Genomic DNA, 17316 nt, shown 5'->3' with positions numbered 1-17316 from the left:
TTTCAGAAACCTTAGTCAAATGGAGGGCTTGAATTCCGTTTAGGTAATGGGTTTCTTAACCATTATATTTTATTGATGCTAAGACACAATATTTTTTCACATTGTAATATATCTGAAATGGAAATATCTCTTACAGTTGAATGTGTGTGTATGTGTATGTGTGTGCACACACGCATATGCATGCACATGTCCATATATTTAGTTTTGATATAGTGTCCATGCAGCTGATACTCAGCCACACTCATATAGCATACTTTGCAGATACTTTAGTATATTTCCTGACTTGTCAGTGCCCTCGTTGGCCCCATATTGGTTATTAAAGTTTTAAATATCAGAAGTATTTTAATTTTTCCCCACTTTCTAAATAACAAATGATCTATTTTTTAGGTTGGAAGCTTTCTTAGAATCTATAGCCTTCATACCAAACTTCAATCAATGAATTCAGAGAATCAGACAATGTTAAGTTTAGAGTTTCATCTTCATGGAGGTACCAGTTATGGTCGGGGAATCAGGGTCTTGCCAGAAAGTAACTCTGATGTGGATCAACTGAAAAAGTAAGCTTTTAGTATTTAGAAAATGTAAATAAGGTATTGATTAAGCCGATTTCTAAGATAATATTGTTCCTGGGGCTTCTGATAGTTCCCTAGCCTTTTGTGCCATTTGCCATGTTTTTAAATAGATGAGCCAAATGAAACAAATCAAATGATTATAGGCTCATATAGCTAAGTAGTAGCAGAGCCAGGGTTATAGTTGAAGTTTTCCAACAGTTAGAATCTGGCTTTTACACTCATGCTTCTCTTCTATCATTTACCGCACTCTCCAAGTACAGCAACAAACAGTGGAAACTAGACCTTAGCTAAAGTTTGGAAAATTTGATACATATCTAAGATTTCAAAAATATTTAATTCTCTCATGAAAAAAATATATTTCTGAAGTGCCACTGATTAAATAGATAACACATGTTTTGGTGTATCACTCTCTTTTAAACTTTTTAACTTTTACATGTGCCAGAAAGTAAATAGTATCTTAGACCTGCTATATATTTAGATCTGCTTTTCCCAAGGTATTCCTAGTGAGTACTGTGTGCAGAAGCATTTTGGTCAATATTCTAGAAATTTTAAGTCTTCATATCTTCAAAGAGAAAACATACTGTTCATTAAATTTAAATAACTTTTGTCTACATTTTAATTCATTGGAATCAGTGTGACATTCAATTAGCTTCTGTTTTATTTTATATCAATTTCACTGATTTTTAATTCATATTTAGCTTCTTGAATCTAGAGTTAGATTGTTCTGACTCAGAATGCCATCCATTAAATTCCCAGTTTATTTTTGTTCGTATTATTTCATCATTCTGTTGTTTCACTTGTATCTTTCTCAACTCAGATTTTTAATTTGAACCCTCAGAAAATCTGATGAAAGCAATAGATCCTTTACTGAAGAATGCATATACATACAAAATTTTAAATACAATTTCAATGAATTTCTGGATTTTGTGGGTAGAGCTAAATTTACTATATTGACTTTGTTTTATGCAATTTGAAATTGTATTCTTTCAATTATAGGGATTTAGAATCTGCAAATTTGACAGCCAATCAGCATTCAGATGTTATCTGTCAATCAGAACCCGACGACAGCTTTCCAAGTAAGGATAATCTTTAACATTGACAGTTTAGTTCTTGCCAAATAAAATAGTTTTATCAACATAATTCTTTTTAATGTCTCCTCTTTGTCTCTCCCATTAAAAATTTCATGTAGTAGAGGAACATACTAAAATCTTAACTGTGCCCTATGCCAAAAAGTAAACATGGTTTCTTCCTAAATTATATAATTACGTTTTCAAATTGGGTGGTAGTGATTACTTGATTATGATATATACATTTCATATGTGTGTATTCACAAGAAAATCTGTATTGATTTCATAGACAGCTATTTTGCTTGTCAGTTTTTAAAGGGAACAAAGATTGTTTTTGCCACTTATTTCACATAACCCAAATACTTTTTGCTCACAGTTATGTTAGATGTATACATAGTTTCTAGTCTTTATTGAATTAATCAGGTATCTAAATACAAAATTTTAACAAACAGTGGGATATTTGTCTATCCCACTAATATTGTCTAATATTGTCTGCTTGAATAAGTGACTAGTCAAATCTGAACTTGAACGCTTTCAATGTGCATTGTTTTTTCCTTTACCACTTTGTCTTAATTTCTGGGTTTTTGTTTGTTTAAGAGACAATGTCTTGCTCTGGCGACCAGGCTGGAATGCAGTGATGGAATCATAGCTCACTGCGGCTTCAAACTCCTGGGCTCAAGTGATATCCTCCCTCCTCAGCCTCCTGAGTAGCAGGGACTTGTAGTCCTGCACATGCCAACATGCCTGGCTTTTTTTACTCTTAATTTTTTAATTTTTTATTTTTTGGTAGAAACAGGATCTCACTATATGTTGCCCAGCCTGGTCTCAACCTCCTGGTCTCCTGGTCTCAAGCAAGCCTCCTGCCTTAGCCTCCCAAAATTCTGGGATTATAGGCATGAGCCACCACACCTGGCCTGTCTTAATTTCTACTTCTGCATTTTGGGACCTAGAATCTAGGTCATGTTTCTCTATTGTTGTTTTTTTTTTCTACCTAACTCCTACCCTGCTATGATCCAAAGAATCATTTTATGAGATTTATTTTCTTTCCCTCCCAATAATAAGCATGAAAATTAACATACATTTCTTGGTAGGCATGTAAGTGCCTGCAGGCATTATTATTTAATTCTTTTTTTGTTTGTTTTTTTTGTTTTTTTTTGAGACGGAGTCTTGCTCTGTTGCCCAGGCTGGAGTGCAGTGGTGCGATCTCTGCTCACAGCAAGCTCCGCCTCCCGGGTTCACGCCATTCTCCTGCCTCAGCCTCCCAAGTAGCTGGGACTACAGGCACCTGCCACCACACCCGGCTAATTTTTTTTTTATATATTTTTAGTAGAGACGGGGTTTCACTGTATTAGCCAGTATGGTCTCGATCTCCTGACCTCATGATCCGCCCGCCTTGGCCTCCAAAGGGCTGGGATTACAGGCGTGGGCCACTGCGCCTGTCCGCATTATTATTTAATTCTAACAACAATCCTATGAGATGAATTATTCTCTCACCTTTTGACAATGGGAAACTGAGGCTTTGATGGATGGATATCATATAATTTGTCCACAGTTACTTAGCTGTTAACTGATGACAAAGCAAGACAGGTTCAAATGCAGGCTTTTTGAGTTTTTGTACATACTTTACATTATTTTCTTCATTCTCTCTGTTTTAAAACTCTCCTTATTTTAAAATGCTAACAACTTCGTGATAACGTTTTGGCCTGGTATATGATTACTTGAACTGCTATTAGGAAACCAATTTAGTTCAAATGACAGATCACTTGGAAACAGTATAATTTGTAATTATACTTTATACTTTTTACAATCTCTTTTTCCTTTTAAAATGATTCATTATTTTTAAAGTACACTGTAATATGTGTTATAATTTCTAGTTGAATAGCTTTCACTGTGCCTTTATTCCCTACTCCCTGAGGTAAGATTTAACAGTTTAGTGTGATTCCTTCAATCACTTCATCTTTATACAAACATATATACCTATATATAAACAATATGACTCTTCTCTTTCTCTTAAATTTTTACCAAAATGAAATCACACTATAATAAATAGTTGCTTTCTTCAACAATATATTGTAGATCTTTTTTTCTGGGCTAATTCATATGACTCAAATTCATTATAGTTGCATAATAATAATATTATGCTTTTTTCATTTTTCATTTAATAGATGTTGAGATCATTACCAGTTTTTTGCTCTTACAAATAATACTTTAATAAACATTGTTGAATATATGTACTTCCATGTTTTTACTTCTCCACAATAAACTCCTAAAAGTGAGGTCGATGTATCTAAGGTTATGCACATTTTTTAATAGATGCTGCCAGATTATTTACCAAAGGTCATAGGAATTTATATCTAAATAGCAGTGTAGGAGAATATACTTTACTCACACCTTCACAGTATTGGAAGTTAACACTATATGTAATTTTTGACAGTTCAGCAGGTGAAAGGAGTTTTCTTACTTAATTTTCCTGACTACTTGGAAACTTGAAAATCTTACTATATATTTACAAACGTTTTTAATTCTCTCTTCCTCAGGTTTTCTGCTCTTACCCTTTATCTGATTTTCTGTTGAATTATATTTTTGTCAGTTTGTGGGCAACCATGTATGTTTTACACATTTTCTTATTTGACTACTTTTATGGTTTCTGCCATTATTTCCATCTCATGTTGTAATGGCCAATATTAATTACTAAATTAGATTTATTGAAATTATACCATGCCAGCTTGAGATGTCCATTCAAGTCCTCTTGACTTGGATTTTTATACCACTTATTAGCAATATTGAGGATATGTTTGTGTGTATGATGCTTTATAAAATAAATTATAAAAACATAATGTACTGTTATGTATAATAGAATGTAAGCTAAAGTTATTACAAAATACACATTTTTAAAGTCTTAAATTCTTCTTTTTAGAAAGCATTTTGTAACCTTAATGCTATGACTACTACTTTTGCTTTTTTGTTAGAGTAAAATCCTGTTTTTGATGTTCATTTGGTCATTCTATTAAATTTTGTAAGTTTACTATTTTATCCATCTCCGCTTTTATTTCCTCTACACTGTATTTTTTCAACATAATAAAAACTTTCATACATGGTAGAGTTAAAACAGTTGTACAATGAATACTCAAATAACTACCAGCTAGACTCTCCAATAACTATTTTACTTCGTTTGCTCTGTCACGTGTATTTATTTCTATATATCTCTTTTTTTTTTTTTTTCCTTTTGAGATGGAGTCTCGCTTCATCCTCCAGGCTGGAGTTCAGTGGCATGGTCTCGGCTCACTGCAGCCTCCGCCTCCTGAGTTCAAGCTTCTCCTGCCTTAGCCTCCCAAGTAGCTGGGATTACAGGTGCCTCCCACCACGCCCAGCTAATTTTTGTATTTTTAGTAGAGACACGGTTTCACCATGTTGGCCAGGCTGGTCTCGAACTCCTGACCTTAGATGATCTGCCCGACTCGGCCTCCTAAATTGCTGGGATTATAGGTGCGAGCCACCGTGCCTGGCCTATGTGCCTCTTCATTCATTAATTTATATTTTTTATACATTTCAAAGTAAGTTGCAGACATAAGTACATTTTCTAAACACTGTGGTATGAACATAATTAGCTAGAGTTTAGTAGTTAGAGTTTTTTATTTTTGAGGTAAAATTAGCAGTGAAATGGACAACTTTCCATTTTATGAACCACTCCATGAGTTTTGACTAATACATAAACATGTAACCCAAATTCCTCTAGATTTGCTGTTCTAGAACTTTGAAAAAATTGAATCATATGTACTCTTTTTGTACATACTATATGTTTTTGAGATTTAATCACATTGTTGCATATATCATTTTTTCCTTTTTAATGCCTAGTTTGTTTCCTTTTTAATGCCTAGTCACATGATATGCGGTAGACATTTTTTCTTTAGATAGGAATTTCTAGTTTTTATGACATCATTTGTTTCCTTTTTCCTATTAGATGGCTTCAATGTCTTTGTCAAAAATCAAGCAAGTATAAATGTGGGCTTATGTCTAGGCTTCCCATTCAGTGCTTACTAGTATAGTGTGAAGTATGCATTTTCCCCATACTAAATTTTCAGTGATTGCAGCACCATTTGCATTCTCCTTGCATTGCTTTGCTGCTTTAGTAAAAAATCAAAATACAATGTAAATGTGGGTTTATTTCCAGGCTCTCTATTTAATTTAATTCAGTTGATCTATTTTTCAATCCTCATGCCAGTACCATGTTGTCTTAAATTGCTGTAAGTTTATAGTAAGTCTTGAAGTCATGTACATTGTTCTCCAACTTTGTTATTTTGTAAAATGTTATTTAATATTCTAGATTTTCTGCACTTCCACATAAGTGATAGCATCTGCTTTGCAATCTCTACAATAAAGCCTCTGCTATTTGTTTGTTTGTTTGTTGTTGTTTTGAGGCAGAGTCTCGTTCTGTTGCCCAGACTGGAGTGCAGTGGCACAATCTCAGCTCACTGCAGCCTCTGCCTCCTGGGTTCAAGTGATTCTCATGCCTCAGCCTCCTGAGTAGCTGGGATTACAGGCATCTGCACCACACTTGGCTAATTTTTGCACTTGTAGTAGAGATGGGGTTTCACCATGTTGGCCAGGCTGGTCTCTAACTCCTGACCTCAAGTGATCTGCCCACCTCAGTCTCCCGAAGTGTTGGGATTATAGGCGTGAGCCACTGTGCCCACCCCAGCCTCTGCTATTTCGGAAGGATTATGCTGAATTTACAGATTAATTTGGAAAGAATTGATATCTTAACAATATTGAGCCTTCTAAATCATGAATGTGGCATATCTCACCATTTATTTATATTTTCTTCAGTTTCTGTCAGCAGCGCTCCATTGTTTTCAGTTCTCCATTGAAGTTGTAATGGACTTAATTTTTTTGCCTTTTCCTTTTTTAGGCTCTGGATCAGTATCATTATACGAGGTAGAAAGATGTCAACAGCTATCTGCTACAAGTAAGACTATGTATCGTTTTTGAGATGGGCACAGTAATGAGCATAATAAAGTCTGCCTCTACACTTACCAGCTAATCCATTTCTTTCTAATAGTAGAACACATATCCTTTAAAGCTAAAATATGTCCATATTTAGCTTTCTTCTTCTACCGTGTCTTGTTGGCATAAAATGGAACCCATAAAGATAACGTGTCTTTACATTGCGTATTTTAAGTCATGTATCTCTAACAGACTTAATGTTTAAAACAGATATATGTTTTAAACATTAAATACATGATGTATTTGAAGTCATGTATCTCTGTTAGAGTTACATGACTTCAAATATGCAATGTAAAGACACGTATCTTTAAACTATTACATGAAGAGTTATCCCTGTCACATGATGCATTTAACAGTGTACCATAAAGGAGCTCCTTGCAATATGCCTCAAAATTTTAATTTAATGTTAGTAATGATAGTGTGTCTATCAAGTACCCTCCTTCTATTACATCAGCTAAGATTAAAAAAAAATTTTCAGAAAAATATTTTTAACCACAAATTTATTAAATGTGCTATTGTAAAAATTTTAATTTCTCAAATTGGAGAAGGAAGATACAAATATGAATGGGAGAAGGATTGATGAAAGCTTTTAATGTTGTGTTGTAATTGGAGGTACCATTATGTACTCATGTTTTCTAGGTAAACACAGAAGTTGATGTAGCCATGTGTATGTATGATACATATATATTCACACATATACACATTTGTTTATATTATAGCGGGGTGTGTGTGTGTGTGTGTGTGTGTCAGTATGAATGTGTGTTCATATGTACCCTATCTCTCTCTCCATGAAAAGGCATAGAGGCAGCAGCACTCCAGTTGCCATAAGCACACCTAGTGTGCAAATCTTGGTTTATAAATAATATTTCTCTCTAAAAGAATCAGAGCTCCTTGGTGAAACAGCAGATTTCAGAACTAAAACAAGGGAATTACAAGATTAGTATGGAGTAACCTTGTAGTACTAGAAAGTAAGGAGGTTCTCATTTAATGATGAAACTCGTCAAATGGCTTAGGATAGAACATGTCTAGGAACATTTGAGCATCAAAACAAATAATAGTAATTGAGTAAAGCAGGAATGCATGAGCCCATGTTGATGATGATAAAGGAAAAATAAAATATATGGGGTTAAGTGGAAATATCTTTCTTAAAGTAAAATAACAAATATAAAAGGGATAATGAAATTAGAAAAAAAAAAAAAAACACCATTTTTAACCATGATTGTCATTGTTGAGTTAGTTGTGAATCTGTGGATTCTAAACTATCAGGATATTTGATGAAAAATAAGATATTTACATTTTCTCTAGTATATTCTTGTTAAATACAAGGGGGAAACAGTAACTTTTTAGTAGAGAAGTGATTGGACACTACCTTTACCAGCTGAATAAAGTTTAGGTCTACAGTAATAGAAACACTCACTTTGTATGCCCCTTGATGTGATGCACTGAGAAGCATACAGTATCACTTACGCATTATTCCTCCAAAAATGCATAAGCTAAATCTGAGCCTGAGGAAGAACCAGACAACACCCAAATTGGTGTTTATTCTACAGAATAAATGGCTGTACTCTTTAAATATATCAGTGTCGTGAAAAATAAAGAAAAGCCGATGACTTATTTTACATTAAAGAAGTCTAAAGAGACATGAGAATTAAATGTAATACATGGTCCAGAATTGGATCTTAGACTTGAAAATAAAATGAATGCTAAGAAGAACATTTTGAGTCCAATTGTAGAAATTTGAGTAATGTTTGTTAATTCGATTATAGTAATAAATCAGTTAAATGTTCTAATGTTGAAAATTGCCTGTAATTACGTCAATAAAATGTCTTCTTTTGAAATACGTAACTGGAGGATTTAGAGGAAAGGAGGCATAATGACTGGTAGTTATTCTCAAATGATTCAATAATATTTATGTGGTGAGAGACAGATAAAGACAGGCACAGTGACAATGATAAATGTGCAAAAATGTTAACAATTGGTGAATCTTGGTGACTATTATACAGAAGGTCTTTGTATTGTTTTTGCAATTTTCCTTAAGTTTGAAAGCATTTTAAAATGAAAAGTTAATAACTTTAGGTTAAAATATGAGTTTGAAGCAATTGCTCTTATCACTGTGTAGCAATTTACACTAAATTGATCAGGTCTGCCAATGGCCTTTTTTTTTTTTTTTTTTTTGAGGCGGAGTCTCGCTCTGTCGCCCAGGCTGGAGTGCAGTGGCGCTATTTTGGCTCACTGCAAGCTGCACCTCCTGGGTTCACACCATTCTCCTGCCTCAGCCTCCCGAGTAGCTGGGACTACAGGTGCCCGCACCATGCTGGCTAATTTTTTGTATTTTTAGTAGAGACAGGGTTTCACCGTGTTAGCCAGGATGGTCTCGATCTCTTGACCTCGTGATCCGCCCGTCTTGGCCTCCCAAAGTGCTGGGATTACAGGCGTGAGCCACCACGCCCGGCGCCAATGGCCTTTTTAAAACCATCGCCAGCTGGGTGCGGTGGCTCACGCCTGTAATCCCAGCACTTTGGGAGGCCGAGGCGGGCAGATCACCTGAGGACCGGAGTTCGAAACCAGCCTGACCAACATGGAGAAACCCCGTTTCTACTAAAAGTACAAAAATTAGCTGGGTGTGGTGGTGCATGCCTGTAATTCCAGCTACTTAGGAGGCTGAGGCAGGAGAATTGCTTGAACCTGGGAGGTAGAGGTTGTAGTGAGCAGAGATCGCACCATTGCACTCCAGCCTGGGCAACAAGAGGGAAACTCCGTCTCTGAAAAAAAAAAAAAAAAAAAAAAAAACATAATCGCCACCACAACAAAATGTTCCACTGTAATAAATGTTCCACTCTGATGTAATAAATGTTCCACTCTGATAAAGGCAAATGAGAAATAATAAATGATGAATATATTTGGGCAGACTCATTTGTCACAGAAGTATCTTCTTAAATATAAACCTTTATTAACTGAAATATTTGAAAAGAGTTGTAATTACTTGAAATATCTAATTAAGTGATACAGAGAGCCTTGTTGGTAAACTTCTGTCCTTCTTGGCCATTTGCTTCTGGAAGGAAAACTAATTCAACAAGAATTTCATTGGATTAAAGCTCAGTACTGAAAGGAATTGTCTTCACCTTTGAGGTTAATAACATTTGTACATCATTTCCCTTTTCTAAAACACATGAAAGTGTTAAGCTTGAATGTATAGCAAGCTGTTGCCTTAAGCTAAGGGTCACCAGCAATTTTATACTTTTTCCTGGTAAAAACTGATCACTACAATCCCAGGCTATCTTTCCACAAGTAGCTTAGGAGACCTATTGTACCTATTTCCCAGGCAATTGCTCCTAATGCTTTTGTCTGAGTTTTTTTTCCAGTTTGACTCAACTTCCTCTATTTTTCCTCTCCCTCCTCCTCCACTCCCTCCTTCCAACTCCCCAAACTTCCTCTTCTCCACTACTACACCACTTCCATGACAGTTAGGTCACCCTTAATGTCCCTTCCTATTCTTAATCTGATGTTATAAATGTTGGTTCCATAAAAAGTAACTGATTTGAAACATCCAAGAGCCTGCAAATAATATTTGCAAATAATATTTTGCAAGTGTGTTTTGTTACATTCTTTTGTGGCAGATACCAGTTAGAACTTAAACAGTTGCCTAGCATAATATTTTCTTAGCTAAATAAACCTTGCTTTTTTGAATGCTTACTAGGCAATTAAGTTACTTATTTCTTCCCCCAAATTATCCAGCGTTTATTTAGTACACATTTGTTGAGTACCTACTGTGTGTGCCTGGCACTATACTAGTGGGCCTTGGGTATACATCAGGGAATAAAGACATAACCCTTGCTTTCATGGAGTGACACTTAATAGAGCTTAAATTAATTAGATTTTATAGTATATATATGGTTCAGGAGGATGCATGTCATAAATATGATTTTTGTTATTCTGATTTAATATAAAAATTCTTTACAGTACTTACAGATCATCAATATTTGGAGAGGACACCACTATGTGCCATTTTGAAACAAAAAGCTCCTCAACAATATCGCATCCGAGCAAAATTGAGGTCATATAAGCCCAGAAGACTATTTCAGTCTGTTAAACTTCATTGCCCTAAATGTCATTTACTGTGAGTATTTTCCATAATAAAACAAACGTTTTCATATTATTTGTGTGTATATGTGCACATATGTATAATTTTGTGTCTTAGGAATAAGTAAATTGTTAATATATATATTATATTTTGTAAGAATGGTAAAATTTTTAGGTAAAATGCTAAATTCTTAGAGAATAAATTATTCTGATAGTAATAAAAGTGGGTGCTATTTTCAGATCTAAAATTCAGCTTAGTCACTCTGATAAAGGCAAATGAGAAATAATAAATGATGAATATATTTGGGCAGACTCATTTGTCACAGAAGTATCTTCTTAAATATAAACCTTTATTAATTGAAATTTTTGAAGAGTTGTAATTACTTGAAATATCTAATTATGTGATAAAGAGAGCCTTGTTGGTAAACTTCTATCCTGCTTAATAACTAGAATATAATAAATATAATTTAAATTTTCTTTAGTCATTGAGAATTTCTCAGTGCCTTTACTCTGAATATCAGTGATTATATAAATATGTAATAAATGTATATAACTGTTTTGTAATCCTTTTACTACATAATCGGCTCAAGACATATTCTGAAAATCGTATTTAAAAGCTCCTCATCTTTTTGCATTGTACCTACTTTTCCTCTGAATATCTAAAATGATGTTTTGGAAAATGTAGATAATTGATGGTTATATGCATTTGGATGCCCTAAATTGAGTTTTCACTAAAATGTGCTACAATGTGTAAAAATATATGTACATCGCCATGTATTTGTGTGCTTATAAATTGTGAGTATCTGTGTTCATTAATATACATATATTTTCCAATCCAAAATTTGGGTTTGTTTGAAGAAATTTTTTATTTTAAAATCTCTTTAAATAAAATGTGAGGGAACTGTTTTTACCCATTTGAGCTTGAAATGGTGGTTGGGATTAAAATGTATATATAAGGATTTTAGATAATTCTTCAAGTATTATCAGATTTTGGTTTATTGAATTTTGTAAAATAGTACAGCTTTATAAAATAAAACCACTCTCTGCGATCATTTTTTAAACAAATAAGGATATTATCTCAGAAATTAACAGAAATTATCTAAAGTTACACAGTTAATTGGCAACAGAACCAGAATAAAGCCATACACCTTTTGATTCCAAATGATGCCGTTTCTGCTACATGATACTTAACCATATGACTTGTTAAAATTATTAATTATTAAACAGAATTGGAAATATTATTAGTTTAGAAGTGCCCTTTTCCCTAAGTGTGTTAAGTGGATATTTAACTGGAATGAAGACGGGGCCACTGCATTTTTTTCTCCTACTGGGAAATTTAGCATTCTTTACAGAGGAGAAAAAAATTGATACTAGAAATAATTATGAGTAACTTTGTCTCACAAAACCAGGCATAGAAATCACTGGTAATTAATGTAAGTATGATTTGGATATACTTACCCACAAAATATCAAATATTTATCTATTGAATAAAAGTTATTTGTTCTGCAAAGTGAATTATCTCCATAATTTACATAATTTAAGAAAAAGTAACTGACTCATCTACATATAAGAATGATACTTTTTAATTTGATAACTTGTTAAATTGAAATCTTCACGCTTATACCAAAATCGATTTGTATCATTTCATTGTCAATAATTTTAGGCAAGAAGTTCCACATGAGGGCGATTTGGATATAATTTTTCAGGATGGTGCAACTAAAACCCCAGATGTCAAGCTACAAAACACATCATTATATGATTCAAAAATCTGGACCACTAAAAATCAAAAAGGACGAAAAGTAGCAGTTCATTTTGTGAAAAATAATGGTATTCTCCCACTTTCAAATGAATGTCTACTTTTGATAGAAGGTAAGATATTTAAGTCACTGTTTTGTTAGAATACTCCTTTTGCATATTTTTCCTAATTAATTATTTAATACATTTTACAGACAACCTAGTACATATAAAGTAAAAATAGTATTTAAATTTTACAAAATTGAATATATATGTTAACTAGGTTCAAATATATATACGCACGCGTTCATAAATTTATCTTAATTACATTTGAAATTGTACTTCAGACTTGTGTTAACATTTAACTATATTGTTGGATTGCATTTTATTTTGTCAATGCTAAGCTGATTGTCTAGTTAAGTAATAATAAAGAGGCTGATTGCTTATGTACCATTGCTGTTTTCTTGGCCTCTGGATGTCACTGTTGTTTCATAGAAATAGGGTGAAAGTCATCTATTATATCAAAATCAAAGGAGAGACCATTGAAACAACTAAAGATAACTTGACAAGTTTTAAACGAAATTTATCATGTTTGTTTTTTCATTTTCATCTAATTTTTATCTCATATTTACCTAAAATATGTACTGTAAATTTTTTTTCATGGCAAATTTAGAATTTTTCTTAAGGCTTCTCTTCCCTTGTAACCTTTTCATTGTTTTTCTTAAGGCTTTCCTTCCCTTGAAACCTTTTCATTGTTTTTCTTAAGGCTTTCCTTCGCTTGAAACCTTTTGTAATAGAAGAAAAATACCTTCTTTAATTTGCATTAGAGTAATATTTAGCTTTATTTTTAATAAATGAGGGAATTCTATGTAAATTATAGACTTTGGGTGATTATGTGTCAGTATTATAGGTTCATTTTTAACAAATGTACCACTCTGGTGGAGGATGTTGATACTGGAGGAGGCTAGCATGTATGGTAGAAGGGGATACGGAAAATCTCTGTACCTTCCTCTTAATTTTGCTGTGAACCTAAAACTTCTCCTTAAAAAAAAAAAAAAATGAAGTCTTAAAAACAAAACATAGAATGTACAACACTGAGAGTAAACCCTAATATAGACTGGACTGAGTGATAATGGTTTGTTAGTAATGTAAACTGTGGGCTTTGAGTGATAATGGTTTCTTAAAATAGGTTTCTTGATTGACTAAATTTACCACTCTGGTGCAAGATGTTGATAATGGGGAAGAGGCTAGGGGACATAGGGAAACTTTGTACCTTTTGGTTAATTTTGCAGTGAACCTAAAACTGCTTTTTAAAAAAGGCTTATTTAAAAAAATTATGAGAATGTATGTAAAAGCACTTTGAAATGTAAAAGGAATATAAGAAATGTGAGCTATTTTTATTTTATGTTTCTGAATATTAGGATCTTACTGCAGTATGGCACTGTTCTGGTTAGGAAGTAACAAAATAAAAAACTGACCTAGACTTAGAGATGAACCAAAGAAAACGATATAAATACAAAGTCATTCTTAGACTTTAAGGACCTGCAGCAGTATTCACTGATATTCATGCCAAGTTAATGCAGTTGACACTATTTTATTGTGACCATAGTTTACATTAGGGTTCACTCGTTCTGCTTTACAGTTCTTTATGCTTTGACAAATGCAGAATACCATGTACCCACCATTAGAGTCTCATACAAAACAGTATCAGTTAATTTCTGTAAAAGCTCTAAGATCTGTGTCCAGATTTTTTTTGCACGCGGATGTCCAGTTTTCCAGTACCATTTCTTAAAAAGACTGTTCCTTCTCCATTGAATTGCCTTTGCTTCTTTTTCAAACCAGTTTATTTGTGTGAATTTGCTTCTGTGTTCTCTATTCTGTTTTAATCTATTTGTCTGTTATTTTCCTAATATCACACCATCCTTATTTCTAAAGCTATATAGTAATTCTTGAAATTGTGAAGTGTTGGTCCTGCAGCTTTCTTCTTTGAGTATTGTGTTGGCTATTGTAAATCTTTTGCATTTCCATATAAACTTTATAATCAGTTTGTCAATATCCAAAAATAACTTGCTGGGATTTTTATTAAGATTGCCAGCTGGGCGCGGTGGCTCATTCCGGTAATCTTAGCACTTTGGGAGGCTGAGGCAGGCAGATCACCTGAGGTCGGGAGTTTGAGACCAGCCTGACCAACATGGAGAAACCCTGTCTCTACTAAAAATACAAAATTAGCCAGGCGTGGTGGTGCATACCTGTAATCCCAACTACTCAGGAGGCTGAGGCAGTAGAATGGCTTGAACCTGGGAGGCGGAGGTTGCGGTGAGCCGAGATCACGCCATTGCACTCCAGCCTGGGCAACAAGAGCGAAACTTCATCTCAAAAAAAAAAAAAAAAAAAAAAAAAAAAAAGGTTGCCATAATCTAGAAGTCAAGCTGGAGACGGAGAACTAACATCTTGATGTTATTGATGATGAACATGGACTATCTCTCTATGTAGATCTTCTTAGATCTCTTTAACTAGGGTTTTATAGTTTTGCTCAGATAAACCTTGTAAATCCAACAAAATATAGATCACATTTTGTTAGCTTTATATCTAAGTATTTTCTTTTTTGGAGCTAATTATTTAATGTTAAATTCAAACTTTGATTATTTATTGCTTATGTATAGGGAAGCAATTGATTTTTTTTTTTTAATTAAACTTGTATCCTCTACCATTGCTATAATTGCTTGTTATTTCAGGAATTTTTTTGTTGTGATTTCCTGTAAACAAAGACAGTTTATTTCTTCCTTCCTAATATGGATACCTTTTGTTTCCTTTTCTTACTGCATTAGATAGGGCTTCCAGTACAATATTGAATAGGAGCAATGAGAGGGAATGTTCTTGCTTTTATCCCAGTCTTAGGTGGAAAGTGTCACCATTAAATGTAATTTTAGCTGTGGCTATTTTATCGATGTTCTTTATCAAGTTGAAGAAGTTCCCCAATATTCCTAGTTTGCTGAGAATTTTTATTATTAATGATGTTGGATTTTATCAAATGCTTTTTGTATTGCATCTGTTAATATGATCATACAATTTTTCTTCTGTAGCCTATTAATGTGATAAATTACATTAATTGATTTTGAGGTGTTTAACCAGCTTTGCCTACCTAAAATAAATCTCATTTGGTCATGGTGAATAATTATTTTCTTTTTTGATTCAATTTTTAAGTACTTTTTGAGTATTTTTTATGTGTTTTCAGAAGAGAAGTTGATCTATAGGTTTTCATTATTGTAATGTATTTGGTTATGTATTAGAATATTGCTGGCCTCATAAGAGTTAGGAAACATTCCCTCTACTTCCATTTTCTGGAATACATAGTAGAGAATTGGTGTCATTTCAGTGTTTGGGTAGACTTATCTATTGAAACAATCTGAGCCTGATGACTTTTTTCAAGATTATTATTATTGATTTAATTTCTCTATAGACATAGACCTATTCAGATTATCTGTTTCTCCTTGTGTGAGTTATGCCTTTCAAGAAATGGAACCATTTTATCTAAGGTGTCAAACTTGTGGGTATAGAATTGTTTATAATATTTATTTATTATTAACACTATATTTTAAACTGCATAATATTTAACTTCCTCTGAAACATTTTGTATTGTTTCCAATTGAATTGAATCCAATTTGTATGGAACTCTAATATCACTGAATCGTTTTATCATAATATTTATTATTAATACCTATAATTTACTGAATAGACTATGTGTCAGGCACTGTACTAGTTTAGTATTTTATCTTTAACTCTCATAACAGTTCTTCTGCAAGCTAGATGTATCCCCTTTGTAAACAGAAGAGGAAACTGAGACCAAGAGAAAATGGTGAAGTACTCAAGGTTAAAGACCTAATAAATGTCAGAAAAAAATTCAAACTTAGGCCTTTCTGTCTCCATAGTCCATGTTAAATATTTCTACTGATTGCAAATAAATTGCTCTCAGTTAGGATGTCTCCAGATACAAACCTTGAGAAACGTAGTATGCACATATATACATGTAAATGTCTTTCTTTATACTTATTCATTTGTTTAGCACATGTTTATTGAATGCCTACTGTGTGCCAGACAATGATTTAGGCATTAGTGGTAATGTAGCAAACAAAACAAAGTACTTCCTTTCATGGACTTTACATTAAGAGGAAATCACTAAAATATTGATAGTAATAGTCACTCATGGCTCTAAGTGCTTTACAAATATTAACTCATTTAACTTTATAATGATCTTACAGAGTAACATTATTCTCAGTTTTACAAATGGGGAAACTGTTATACCAGAGTTTAAGTAACTTGACCAAGGTTGTCCAGCTTATGTGCCAGAGCCAAACTCGTGTGACTGGCCAGTGTGAATGACTAGATGAACTCTCACCAGATTCTTTGAAATAGTATTTTTGGGGAGGAACTCATAGAGAAAAGAGTTAGTGAATGGTCACCTATTGCAGTTTTGAACAGTAGGCAGGAGTCTCTTCAGCAGGGCTGGGTATCCGTCTCCAAAAGATAGACTAACTTTTGGGCTATGAAACTTTTAAGTAGCATGCTTAGGGAATATTGTTTTGAGTTTTTAAGCATGCATAATGAGAGTTTCTATCTAACTGCAATATGATATAGCAGAACTGTGGCTTCCAGTAACAAAGAGCTCGGGGGAAGGAGGATGGGAACAGGGCAAGTTAAAATGCCACAGAGCTCACCGTTCTTGCCAAAATTCAGCCCTTTTTCTGGAGCAAACACTCCTTGGATTGTTGAAGGCCTCTGGTAATTTCCAGAGTTCTAAAAAAGGTTTTACAGTTTTTGCCAATATTCTTACTGCTGTTATAGTCAAGTGTGTCTTTGGATGT

At 33.6% G+C, this 17316-nt stretch overlaps 1 protein-coding gene across 4 annotated transcripts in view; it reads left to right on the top strand.

Annotated features, from left to right (window-relative positions):
* The window catches only part of POT1 (protection of telomeres 1), a 106779-nt gene that overhangs the window by 76603 nt on the left and 12860 nt on the right, over positions 1 to 17316 (top strand). For all 4 annotated transcript variants that reach the window (XM_054496755.2, XM_054496751.2, XM_054496752.2 and 1 more), the window contains 5 exons: positions 388 to 554; positions 1566 to 1645; positions 6546 to 6602; positions 10601 to 10757; positions 12384 to 12589. In XM_054496755.2, coding sequence (XP_054352730.1) covers positions 388 to 554; positions 1566 to 1645; positions 6546 to 6602; positions 10601 to 10757; positions 12384 to 12589 — 667 coding nt within the window. The remainder of the gene's footprint in view (positions 1 to 387; positions 555 to 1565; positions 1646 to 6545; positions 6603 to 10600; positions 10758 to 12383; positions 12590 to 17316) is intronic.

This window comes from Pongo pygmaeus, chromosome 6, assembly GCF_028885625.2.
Source record: "Pongo pygmaeus isolate AG05252 chromosome 6, NHGRI_mPonPyg2-v2.0_pri, whole genome shotgun sequence".
NCBI lineage: Eukaryota > Metazoa > Chordata > Mammalia > Primates > Hominidae > Pongo > Pongo pygmaeus.
This window is presented reverse-complemented; position numbering and strand designations above follow the sequence as displayed.